The sequence below is a fragment of the Bison bison genome, unplaced genomic scaffold (genome assembly GCF_000754665.1).
Source record: "Bison bison bison isolate TAMUID 2011002044 unplaced genomic scaffold, Bison_UMD1.0 scf7180017864141, whole genome shotgun sequence".
NCBI classification, from domain to species: Eukaryota; Metazoa; Chordata; class Mammalia; order Artiodactyla; family Bovidae; genus Bison; species Bison bison.
Genome location: NW_011494713.1, coordinates 3,206,602 through 3,220,331, shown reverse-complemented (window position 1 = coordinate 3,220,331; position 13,730 = coordinate 3,206,602). Strand labels below are relative to the sequence as shown.

The window sequence follows — 13,730 nt, the reverse complement described above, 5'->3', positions numbered from 1 at the left end:
GCCCACTCATGAGCATTCTCCATAGAGAAGTTTCTGAGTGAAACTGCTGTAAGGATTCTATTGAGAAGAACAGTTTCCTTCGGGAACTGAAAGTGTGTTCTAAGAGTGGCTTCAAAAAATGATGGCATAATATTGATCAACAAATACAAGGTTTGTGGAGTTAAGGCCACCACTCCTTGGAACAAAGGGAAGTGCTGGCCTGTGAGCAAAAGCTCCATCTGAAGAGACTTCAATGTGAACGTGTCTTTCAGATTCTAGCATCCCATTTTTGTATGAGCAGTGATAATAATATCACCACCTCATTTTTATTGCACTTCATAATTTTAATGCCCATAAGAAAACCTAGAAGCCAGGGAGGGATACATGAATCTCATTGTATAGATGAACAAACTGATGATCTGAGACACTGACTTATGCAGGACATATACCACAGCAACAAAGCCAAGATTAGACCCATTCATGACTCCTCGCTTGTTGCTCATTTCAGGTACAAGTGCTGTTTTTGGGAATCCCTTGGTGGAGGCTCTATGCCCAGGTAGTTTAAGGAGTCGAATCTGAACTCTGAGCTACAGCCCTCTACTTCGCTGGGCCCTGGAATGGGCAGGTAATTCTCACCAAGTAGCCAGCTGATAGAGTTTCAGTTGAGGATCTTGTCATCAGCAAAGATCAGTGAGCTAACATGAGAGTGAGCATCTTCTCTTTTTGAAAAACAGAAAAATCCCAAGACAATGTTTTCAGTCTGCATCTGTTTCTCTATGTCACACACACATCAACAGAAGTAGAAGTCCAAGAACTGGCAATACTTTGAAAAGGAGAATCTCAAGGGAGAGGGAAGAAAGCTAAGTGAAGTCTTGTCATTGTTCTAGATGAGCAGAGCTCCTTGAGCACTGCCAGAGAAAGAGCTCACTAATATACTCTCACTTTTGACAGCCACTGCAAAGATGTCAAAACAATTTGAAAATACGATAATTGTTCCAGAGAAACAACTTCCTGCCCTGCAGCCAGCTACTGGGAAGGAACAAGAAGTAGCTGCTGAAAGTGGCACACACGTCACCCTGGCTCCGACCACAGTGCTACTTCTTGGGAGGGCGAGGTCCCCAAGGCAGCACCACGGACAGATCTCAAGTCTCAGAAAAGTAGAGGTAAAGCTGTCATCCCACACTCCCAGTGCATACATTCATTCAACAAATGTCTACTGACCTACTTTGACCAAGCGTTGTGTAAAGTGGTGGGTAAGATGGTGGTAACCAAGATAGACCCAAGCCTTGTCCTCCCAGAGCGTACTTTGTATCATTACTTTAAACAAGTTCTTCCTTGTGATGTCAGAGGTTTGAGAGATACTGCCAAAGAACTGAGGGCCAGAGAGGCCTCCTTTCACAAGCATGTGAGAGAAGGGAGTGGAACAGCGAGAAAGAGCATGGGAATCAGTGCTGAAAGGGCCTATAGAACTTTGGTTGCAGTAATATTCTGGGAGATTTTAGGAGATTCCAGAAAAGAAAAACTATAAATTGAATTGATGGATGCCTCATTTCTCATCTGCTCTGGTGTCTCAGTCCACTCCAGGAAAAGCTTTTCACTTTTCACTAGGGTGAATCTGTACCCTCCACAACCTCCACCACCAGTAATCTAGAGTCTGGCTATTCAAAAGTGCAAACCATGAACTAGCCACATGGCCATCATCTGGGAGCACATTAGAAATGCCAGATTCACGAATCAGAATCTGATTTTAACAGGAACCCTAGATGATCCCTGTGCAAGGTACGGTTTAAGAAGCCTTGATCTAGGAAGGCTTGATTCTCACAAATGATGCAAACGTAAATTTAAAAGGGAAATGTTTTAAGATATTCTTTCCTGATCTCATTAACCCTCTGTAGACAGTAACTATGGGCTTTTGGAAAACCTTGCATGTTTTGAATAGGTCTTTCTGAAAGTATACTCTTAAAAACATTTTCCTACTTTGTGTCTGTGCCTTCAAGGGGGTTCCCCAGAATCGAGTATTTCTTTTAAGATCAAACACTCATGCTTCCAAGCTGGAAGAATAAAACCCAAGCTGAGCCCCTGGGGTAGGTTTGCCCCCCAGCTTCTAGGAGAATGCAGGGGCTTTCTAGGCAGCAGATACTACAGAGAAAAGAGCACAGGACTCAGGGGCACAACACTGGAGTTCTAGGCTTACTTGTGCCACCAAAATATTTATGATCTCAGACAAACCATTTAACTTCTCCAAGACTCAAGTTCCCCTATCTGTAAAATAGAAGCATTGAACAAGGTGATCCCTGAGGTCTTTCTAGACCAAAGAATCTGGAAACATTCCAATGATATGTCCTATTATTTCTTCTTTTTTTGTTTCTGCTTCACTGAGTAACCACAATTGGAGGCAGAGAAGGAGGTATAAAAAGGCTATTTTAAAAAAATGACCATTGTCATTAACAGGTAAACTCTGACTTTCACAGGCATTGCACCAAGGGGTCCCAGCCGGGGCACCCCTGATTCCCTCACTCTACAGTTTTCTCCTGCTTCTTAAAGCAGGAGAGACTGCTTTGCAGACTTGCATGTGACAGCTTCCCATTTGTTGTTCAGTCACTAAATTGTGTCTGACTCTTGGCAACCCCATGGACTGTAGCACTCCAGGCTTCCCTATCTCACAAAACGTGGTTCCCTGCAATGGCAAACCACTTCGATATTCTTGCCTTGAGAACTCCATGAACAGTATGAAAAGCTCCCACTGGATCACCCCAAACCAGGAACGAATTATTCTCTGTACACATCTGCACAAGATTTCATTCTGACTGCAGTTCTGTTCGCCTGTGTGGGTGCCTACGCTGGCTGGCTTAGCTACACTTCTGAGAGACCGTGGCCTCCTCCTGCCTGACGGCCCCAAGGACCAGGTGAGAGGTACCCAGCTCACTGGATCACCTTGGAGATAGAGAAGGCTGAGCAAAAAATCTCAGCCTAAGGGAGAATCCAAGTTCAAAGGTGGGGAAGGAAGGACTGGTGCCCACCAGTGTGTGAAAACTTCCTAAAGAATATATTTTATGATGATCTTGCCTTCAAAAGGAGGAAAATCAGGATGAGAATGTCCAGCTTTAGATATGGAGCATGCTTGAAGTTTAGGATGTACAATGATCTGTGTAAACTGTGGTGATAAGAGGTCCAGCGTGGTTAAGAGAAGATTTATCATTCCTCAGAATTACAAATATTGCCATGTTAACAGAGAAGCACACCCTTGTCCTGATAATGACTAAGTTCTTCATTCCTCTGAGTGGCTTTGGGGAATTAAAGGTCTGATGAGCGATGGGCACCCTACCCCCTCATGTGAAATAGTCTAGGAGGAGTTGGACCAGTGGGAACTGGCCATGAGTGATGAACAGAGGCAAGGGCAGACAGCATTTCTAAGAGGACAGGATGACGGACTCAGGAGACAGCCCAGCTCACCCACGCCTCACACATTTCCTGCTTGTTCATGTGATACTCCAGGCCAAATCAGGGCAATGACTCCCTGCAGAGCCGGTAACTCATAATGGAGCCCAGGCAGACCTGAGTGAGACCAGGGGGATGATGGGAGTGCCTGGAACCGGGGTTGAAAACAACACAGGGCCAGGCAGCTAGTGCCCTTGCTCCCTTCATTGTTCTAGTGGATTTGGCGAAGTCTGCCTTGAAACCCTCCTGTCTACCCAGAAACCTCCCAGAGCCCTGGGGACCACCCCACTCACCTGTGCACCTCTGGGGGTTCTCTCTGGATTTTGGAGCTGGCTTCCACCACCTCTTTGGCAACTTTACCGCTGCAGAAAAGACAGAAACATGGCGTCTGTGCACAGATGCTCAGAGTGGAAGGGGAGGGGTGTGTGCACTTTTTTTTTTTAAACTTCACAGTGATCTGACCCAATAAGAATCCATGCCTTCTACTCCTCCATGAGGGGATATTACTACAGAGTTTGAGAGATCCTGTGGGCATAAGAGATGAGTGGAAAGGGAGCCCCAAACTGGGGTATGGGCCAAAGTGCACTGATTTACAAGTATCAATACCATATTCCAACATCAAAGGCTGTGCCCAGCCCAACCCCATCATCAAAGTGGAACCATGGGTACCCACCTATATCGAAATCTACTTCCTTTAAAAAATATCTTGCTGCTTGACACTGTCTTGATCTGACTGGATTTTGCATACCTGTAAGAAAAAGCAGAGCAGAGGTGGTATACCACTGCAAAGTCCAAGTGGAACATGCTGTAACGTGTGGTAATCAGATATTTCTGATGGCCAAGAAAGAGATATGTTATACTGTTATCTCTCTCTCTCACACACACACTCATACTCACACACACACACACTCATACTCACACACACACACACTCATACTCACACACACACACTCATACTCACACACACACACCCCTGAAAGAAATGTTTTCACCATGTATGTTGCAATCTGGTCTTTTCTATCTGATGTCTTTTCATTACTGTATACGCTGTTGGTGACCCACACATTTGGTATCATAATCTATTACCAGGTCATGATCTGCAAAAAGGACCAGGAAATAATGATGATCATCAGGGATTCTTTCCCAGTTTCTGCTGCAGTGACAGGAAGAGAGTGGGCTCAGGCAGAGGGCATCATTACATTTTTTTGCTGGGCAGACTTTCTTGCCTGGAGCTCTGCCAGCACTGCAGCAGAAAGCAGTTCCCTGGTGACACAGGTCACTCCCCATGTCACATAGAACTCACCCACTGTGTATTTTCTGGGAGATGGCACAGGGGCCATGGAAATGATCACCATGGAAATGATCCCTGGTTTCTGAGTATTAAGATGGGTTAAGCCACCATGACCCAGTGCCCTTTAAAAGAAACCACACCGGTCGATGACTAAGATACATGAGGAGCAGAAGCCCAGCCAAGCCCTGATTCAGCACCTCTGAGCCCTTCCCGTAAATACGAGCAAAACACCACCACTCTGAAAGAACAATTCAGAACATGGGCAGTCCAGAGGCCACACATGGGGCATTTGATTCCTGTGATACCTCAGGACACCTCAAAGTCAGTCACCTTGAGCCTGATGCAGTTAAACCCAACAAATTAGAAAGACTGGGTCTACAGAGTTCAGGATCATTTTTAACTATTGATCATTACAAAATCTTAATAAAAAACAAACAGAACAATGAGCTCTATGGAATTCTAAGTAGAGACAATCACACAATGAGGGCTGTGTCTGGAAGCTTCGGTGAGGGCAGTGAGCTCCATCCCTGAGTCCATGAAGCCTGGCTTCAATCACTTAGCACTATCAACCAAGTGTCTCTTCTGCTCTATGCACCACACAGCTCAAGGAAGACACAAACTTTGCATTCATGGAATGTAACGCCCAGAGGGAAATGGATATTCATCTAGAAACCCCACAAAGAAGAGAACAAAGGTAAATTACAAGCAGTGGTGCTATGAAAAAAAAGATGCAATTAGAGTATGGGGGTGGTGCTGATCTGATCTGGGGGCCACAGAAGGTGGCCTAAGGAAGAGATCTCCCCTTCAAGAGAGGGAAGGTGTTAACATGGCGGGTGGTGGCTGTGTTCTAGGCAGAAGGCCCAACAGGTTAAAGCCCAGACCCTGAGCACTGGGGGAACTAAGATGATCTGATATGCATTTTCCTGTGCTATTATTGGAGAAGGCAATGGCATCCCACTCCAGTACTCTTGCCTGGAAAATCCCATGGATGGAGGAGCCTGGTGGGCTGCAGTCCATGGGGTCGCTAAGAGTCGGACACGACTGAGCGACTTCACTTTCACTTTTCACTTTCATGCATTGGAGAAGGAAATGGCAACCCATCCAGCGTTCTTGCCTGGAGAATCCCAGGGACGGGGGAGCCTGGTGGGCTGCCCTCTATGGGGTCGCACAGAGTCAGACACGACTGAAGTGACTTAGCAGCAGTAGCAGTGCTGTTATTACAACTGTTTTACACAGTTTCACTCACACATTCTCCCCACTAATTTAGTAGGACCTGACCTCGAGCTGTTCTTGTTAAAGATTCGGTCTTTGTCCTCAAGACAATGTAAAGTCACAAAAAATTCTCTTTTGCAAACCATCCAAACACACAGAGAAGAGTACTGGCTACAAAGGATGAATCCAGAGAGCAAGATAGGCAGGAGAGGGGTCAAGCCCAGGGAGAGGGAATCCTGTCAAGGCAGGGCCCAGAGAAGACAGCATGGGAGCCCTAAAGATAAACAGAGCACATGAAATCCACACTGCAGAGGGGTCTAGATGCCTAGGACAGGCTGCTGGCCAAAGCCAGACTACGGACCACATGCACTCAAGAGGAGAAATGGCCCAGCAAGCATCACTAATGGAGTCAGCATCGTTGTGCCTCCTCCCCTGAGGATGTGCCTGGTCTGGGCCTCTTTGCTACCCTACCTCCAATCTTAGCCCCAGAGAGTCACAGGCCTGGACACATTTCCCATCTCAGCAGAGTTGTTGCTCCCAAGTATTCAGAGGTAGGAGGTGAAGAAACTTTTTAAAGCAGTTTCTGCTTTTTTTACTGTTTTGTTGTTATTGCTCTAGGTTCCTAAGGATGCTCAGGGCAAGATCAACTGCTAAAAAAGCTTACTAGGAGTCCTAATTGTAGTTTTTGAAATTCAGACTCAACTCTGTACCCATTTTATGGAGGTGTGGCTAGCACAGCAATTCCATAGACAGGGGCTCGTCTAGGGAGCAGTAGGTGGTCTCTCGCCAGTTCAGCCTCAGCTCCTGCCCTTCCAAGTCCCATGCAGAGGCCACTGCCTCAGAACAGCCTCTTGGTGGGAGGCCTCACAGCGCTCCACTGCATCTACACAAACCCACCAAGTACGTCAAGGAAAACTGGCTACAAGGCATGTTTCACAGAGAAAGCAAATAGCTGTCTGGTCAGGATGAGAGGAATGAAAAAAGCGTTGGCTTCTTCTGACAGCTAAGTGCCCTCGACGGTTATTTGTGTGGTTTCACTGGCTCAGAGACACTCTATCGAGAGTGTTACCACCAATCCCCTGCCCTCCCAAATGTTCAGGGAGACGCCTGATAATGTCTGGGCTGAGATCTTTTATGGAGTTTTAACAGGGGAATTTATTCTGAGAGCGTGAACCTCACAAAACCCCTGGGAACTGGGAAATGGACAGCGGGATGGAAGGAAATGAATGAAGGCAAGAGAAAGGTGGCTGGGTCACAGGACACGCATGCAGTTGTGCCCACCTTTGGCTGTACATCAGTAGATGCTGGACCAGCTCCCAGGAGCCATCACTGGAGAGGCTCATTCAGTCCCTCTAGATAGGGGCCTGGGAGTCTGTATTTTTATCAAACACTCCAAGGTCATTCCAAGGCCGCCTGCTTGCATCAGAGAACCTTGGCGTCCCCACATTCTCCTTGAATGACTTCCAGGTGGCATTTTACCCCAAAACGCAGAAGCTTAGGATTCTTTCCTGCTTTTGGTCCTGTGGCCTTTGTCAAGTCATGTAGCTTCTCTGAGCCTTAGTTTCTTTACAAATTTTTTAAAGAATGATGATATTAGAATACTTAATTCATAGTGTTCTGAGGAGGGTTAAATAAGAAGTGCTAAGTCACTTCAGTTGTGTCAGACTCTCTGTGACCCCATAGACTGTAGCCCACCAGGCTCCTCTCTGTCCATGGGATTTTCCCAGGCAGGAATACTGGAGTGGGTTGCCATATCCTACTCCAGGGGATCTTCCCAACCCAGGGATTGACCCACATCTCTTTTGTCTACTGCATTGGCAGGTGGGCTCTTTACCACTAGTGCTACCTGGGAAGCCTTAAATGAGACGAAATGGTCTGAAAACACCTAAGTACTCCTTGCTCATTATATGATACCTTCCCTCTCTCTCTCCCTTCCCCTACCCCTGATATCACTCTCCAAACCTCTGCATTGCCTTCTCACTGTTGAGCTACCAAAGCCAATTCTCTAAGCTGTGGCCATACCCGGGAACCATGTCAAACACTCTGAAGGCAAATAAAAGAGCTTCAGGCTCCAGCTCTAGCTGACCCGTTCCAGCTCTCTGTTCCCAGGCTCTCTCATCCATGAGCCCAGAGCAAGCCTTCCTCCCAGTGTAGGCAAGGCGGGCACAGCCTAGTAGCAGTAGCAGTTCCCTCTCCTCTAGCCTCCTTTCTGGTCTTCCCTCTCCCCACTTCCAGCTCCAGCTACTCATCAAAACCTCAGCACAGAAGCACTGGCGATTCTCAAATCTCTGACCTCACAGGGAAATCCAGTCCCCACTTGACCAGCACCTGACTGGGTGACACCTGTGTATTCATATGGTGGCCTCGTCATTTCTCTCTTTTCTACTGTCACAACTCTCCCCGCAATCCCCTAGAACTTTTAGGGCAGAGTCACTCTACCTAGAGACCCCTTCTCATGGCGTTACGGAGTTCTGTCCAGTCCTGACACTGAAAGTCTGATTTAAATGGGATACTCACATTTAAATGTGAGATGTGCATACATACTCACAGTGCCTGGAACAGATAAAGCTTTCTCTGAGTATCAGTGTCATCTGATGTACACACAGCACAGCTCTGCAGGAATATGCCCCCACTCACCCCTGCTTCCAGCTTTTTTCTGGTACCTGTTACCACGGGAGCTGAGGATGGAGGTCAGGTTAGGTGCTGGGGAGACACTAGCTGGTGCTCTAAAGGCCACCTCTAGAACTAACAATACAATTTCCCTTTTCCCTGTGGTTTATAGCTTCTGGAGTAATCACTGTAATAACAATATATGTTATTACTGAGCCCTACTAGGCGCCATTCACCATCCAAAGCACACTGCATTCTCAGTTGCTCAGTCACGTCCGATTCTTTGCAACTGTATGGACTGAAGCCTGTCAGGCACCTCTGTCCATGGGATTCTCTGGCAAGAATACTGGAGTGGGTTGCTATTTCCTCCTCCAGGGTATCTTCCCAACCCAGGGAAAAATCCCCCATCTCCTGCATTGCAGGTGGATTCTTTACCATGTGCTTAAATGCACTAATTTATTATTTAAAAATCACTTTAAATACATTAATTTATTTCATCCTCACAGCTCTCTCATAGGAAGAAGCAATCCACGTTCTTACATGAGGAAACTGAGGCACAGAAGGGTAAATTCACTTAACAACGGTCACATCATCGAAGCTGGGGGAACCAGGCTGCAAACCCAGGCTTTTCTGTATTTTTAAAATAATGTCTTGGCCATGCAGGTCCTCATACTTCAGAATGCATCAGAATCACTGGGTGGGCTTTTCAAAAATACAAGGTTCTGATTCAGTAAGTCCGAGTTTGAGCCAGGCCTTTATAACAAGTTCCCCAGAAATGCTGATGCTGGTCCAGGGACCCAAACTTTGAGAATCACAAGATTAGAGCATGAAACCCTAGGCTGCAGGCTCACTCCACCTGGAAAAGGTATATTACTACTAACATCAAGATCCTTCATCCCAGATTCTGAATTTTTAAAATAAAAGCTTTACTGAAATATAATTCACATAACATAATGTTCATCCTTTTAGACTGTACACTTCAGTGGTTTTCAGTATAATTTACAAAGTTAGAGATTCATAAAAAGTATTTTCATTACCCTCAAAAGAACCTCCCAATACCTATTAGAAGTCCCTTCCTTCTTTCACTCCTTAGCATCATGTTTTCAAGTTTCATCCCTGTTGTAGCAGGAATCAGTAGGTACTTCCTCCCTTTTATGGCTCAATAATATTCCATTGTATGGATATACCACTTTCCTTTATCCTTTCATCAGTTGATGGGCATCTGTTTTAACTGTGATGAAGAATGCTGCTATGAACACTCGTGTACACATTTTGGTGAGGACTCAGATTTCAAATTAATTGGATCTCAGGTAGGGTCCATGTTGTTATTGTTTAAAAGTTCCCCCAGGTGATTCTAATGTGCAGTCAGGCTGAGGATCTCTGGTTTAGAACCTCATTACTCAAGTGTGGGCCATACACCTGCAGCTCAGCATCACCTGGGAGCTTATTAGAAATCTGGACTCCTGGGCCCCACCCAGACCTACTGAACCAGAATCCACATTCTAACAGGATTTCTGGGTAACTCTCATGCTCACTGAAGTGTGAAAGGTGTCAGTTTAGGGAGATACTCTGGGTCCTTGACGACCAAGTGTAACACTGCTTTTTTGACAAAATGCACACTAACCCAGACAAGAAATTTATTAGGGACTACCTTTATGTCCTGCACAAAATTCCATAGAAAGCTGGGGACAGAGAGTGTCATTTGAGCTTCCACTATGTCCCTAGTGCCTAGCACTGTCTCAGCCTAAAGCAGGTGTGAGACAGATTCATCAGAAGAACCACCAGGGAGACACTGTAGGGAATCGAGTGTGCTTTCAGGGAATCAGTGTCCAGAAATGACACATCCCAGTGCTCTGGGGGTGGCAGCACCCAGAACGCATGGCAGGGAGGAAGCTCTCAGATGGTGACTGTCTAAGTCTGTGTTGGGGATCCCCAGGGGGTTGGAGCAGGAGGGAGAGTTTCTGTTTCTGGGCTCTGTTCCCAGGCAGCAGATCTCAGAGCCAGGGCTCTCAAACCTGATCGGTGGCCCCGGGCCAGCTGACAACTAGCAGCACATTCATGTGTTAAAAGCATACTGGGGAATTCTTGGCCATGGGGCCTCCCTGTTCTCATGACAGGTGAAGTGCAAAGGAGGAAACAAACCACTCCCAACCCAGGAAACAAGATCAGGGCTTTGTGACATGGATAAATCCAGAGTCAGCCATACAGAGTGAAGACAGAAGGAGAAAAACAAACATCGCATAGTAACACATACGTATGAAATCTAGAAAAGTAGAACTGATGAACCTATTTCCAGGGCAGGAATAGAGATGCAGACATAGAGAACAGACTTGTGGCCAAGGAGAGGGTGGGACAAACTGAGAGAATCGCATTGACATATGTACACTACCATGTGTCAAATAGATAGCTGGTGGGAAGCTGCTGTGTGTATAGCAATGGAAGCTCAGCTTGGTGCTCTGCAATCATCTAGAGGGGTGGGACGGGGGGTGACTCAAGAGGGGGTGACTCAAGAGGTAGGTGTGTGTGTGTGTGTGTGTGTGTGTGTGTGTGTAGCTGATTCATGTTGTGCAGCAGAAACTAACAACATTGTAAAGAAATTATACTTCAATTAAAAAAAAAAAGATCAGCGCCTTGCTCTGCCGGCCCATATCATGAAGGCCAAAACCATGATCAGCTGGAAGCAGGGCTAGGAAAGGAAGCAGGCAGTGGAGGAAGCTCTGAGCTTCACAGAGTCAGAGCCCTTCAGAAGCAAAGGGACTGAGCTCTGCAACCAACTGGCACTCAGAAAACATTCCCCATTCATGGAGCAGGGAGTCATCATAGTCATAGCAGCAGCTACCACTTATTGATGGTCAGTGTGCCTGGCAGGACTAGACACTGCAGGGCAGGGATTACCAATTGAATTTTACAGATGAAAAATACAGATAAGGCTCAAAGTGTTCATTGTTTTGTTTCAGGTCACACGACTAGTAAGCAACAGAATCAAGGTTCAAATTCAAGTCTGTTGGCCTCCAAAGCCCACTATTCTTAACATGAGGCCGCAGTGATACAAGCAAATCATACCTGAGTCCCAGCTCCCTCCTTTCAACAGATGAGCCAGATGTGGCCAGCCACTGGTTCAAGGTCACACTGCTGGGTCAGGATAAGCTATATCTTTCCTCTTTCTTAAGGAACAGGGATAATTATGGGATAATGGTGGAACACAATGTTTGGGCAAATCTCAGGTCAGGATAAATATTAGGGATTAGAAGTCTCAATGGGAGAGATGGGGTAGCCTGGCAGAGGTGTTGACGCAAGGACCCAGTCAACTCTGTATGGTGCCACCTGTTCTCACAGTTACACTCCTTGGGTCTTCTGAAGCTTCTACAGATGACTGGAAGTGATATCTTTGATATGCCTACTTGGCCCATTCAATGATAGAATTGTCAGACTACTTTGTTAGCTGCCAGATAATAAGCATACTCCAAATGCCCCAAATGGATTCCTTTGATTTTGGGTTTTCCCGCTTTCTCTCCCCTCTTTTCAATTGTGTTTTTACATTTATTTTACTCCATATACCAACTGACTCTCTCACTCATGATAAAACAATACATGTGCAAAAACTATTCAATGTCCTGAATAATCAGATTGTGGTGATGGTTGCATAAATTGGTGAATTATACTAAAACCACTGAACTTACACATTAAAACCGTTGATTTTATAGTATGTGAGTATTATCTCAAAATTTTTTTTAATGATTAAAAACAAAAACAAAAATGTGTAGGCTCCAACTAAGACTAAGAGCACCAGACTGTCTGCCTTTCCTTCTCTCTGCTGTCATGTGAATGGAGTGGTCTAGACATGCTGAGTTTTCAGAGGTCATCAGCTATTCTTTGTTTACCAGTCTTCAAACACTGCAGGAGACTCACAGATGCCTTGATGTCTTACTGATATGCATCATCATTCCTAGAAGCACACATTTTGTGAATCATCTCATCCAAGCATTTTTAAATTATGCTCCTGATAGTATCTGCCCAAGACTTGGGAATTCTCATTCCAAACCTGGGAAAGTCATGGGCAAACTCAGACAACTGGTCACCCAACCTCCTGTGGAGCAGTGAGCAATGAGTCAAGGGTCTCTAGTCCCCAGTCCCAACTTGGTCCCCACCAACAGCACAGCTTCTCTATTTTTATCTTTTTTTACATAGGCTTTGTCTACACTTTCTGTGTAAGGAAGAGAGTTCTGTGGCTTAAAAGGGGTTTGAAAAACACTGTTTCAGCCTTCGTTCTCCTGAAGGCCCTTGTAAGCCAAAGCCCAGGATGATCAGAGATTCAGCAGTTTCAGATGAGTCTAATAAGTAAGACTATTTCAGTGTAGGGGAGCAGGGTGGCGGAGTGGAACAAAATCCACCTGGATGAACTCCAGGGGTGAGTGGTGCTGATACCCCAGGCAGGGCTCGCTAGGCTCCTGACTGCGTCCATCACCACTGCTCTTCCAATCAGTAATGATCTCAAAGAGGAGAAGCTAGAACTTACGGAAAAATCCTAAATTTGAACCTCTTTTGAAACCTGAGAGCTTTATGGATGGTTTCTGAAGTTCTATGCAGCACTGACTTTCTACGATCCTAGAAGACCCTGATGGCATTCTACCTACAAACCTTTGGCTCTCATCTCTAAACACTGAAGCCTTCTTACCAGGAATATGTGTGACTCTCTGCCTAAGGTTTATTTTTCTGTTGTTGAGAGCACATACAACCTAACTCAGAGTAAGCCAGAAGTGCTAGAAAGTATTAACTCTACCCTCGTAAGTGTCCCTAAACTAAAATGAATGGGGAATTGGTAGGTAAACAGACCAACCTCTTTGCCAGTCAGTGGAAGAACTTTGAGGCACATTCTGCAGTCTGCTAGGGTTCCCCAGCAGACACAGCTGAGTCCAGTGGCTCACAGTAGTAACTACTCAATATCATGCCCTGTATTTCTTGCTTCCCCTCTCCCTCCTCCACTCCCCTATTGGTACATTCAGTAACCATACCCCATTTGCACTAAGCTCTTCCCAAGGTCTGCTTCTAAGGGGGGCACCAACCAAAAACAGATCCTGTGACATGTTGAATGGAAACAATAATGCCCCTCCCCCCAAAAAGCCCATAGCAATTAGGAAACACCCAGTATAAAGTTCAAGACATGGTCAGGCCAACAGTGGTTGGGAGTCACTCTGAACAA

General features: G+C 45.8%; 1 protein-coding gene across 3 annotated transcripts in view; it reads right to left on the bottom strand.

The window, feature by feature from the left end:
* The window catches only part of FRMD3 (FERM domain containing 3), a 343,072-nt gene that overhangs the window by 75,427 nt on the left and 253,915 nt on the right, over nt 1–13,730 (bottom strand). For all 3 annotated transcript variants that reach the window (XM_010840081.1, XM_010840079.1, XM_010840080.1), the window contains exons 11-12: nt 4,091–4,165; nt 3,711–3,779 (exon numbers count right to left, since the gene is read on the bottom strand). In XM_010840081.1, the coding sequence (XP_010838383.1) occupies nt 3,711–3,779; nt 4,091–4,165 (144 nt within the window). The remainder of the gene's footprint in view (nt 1–3,710; nt 3,780–4,090; nt 4,166–13,730) is intronic.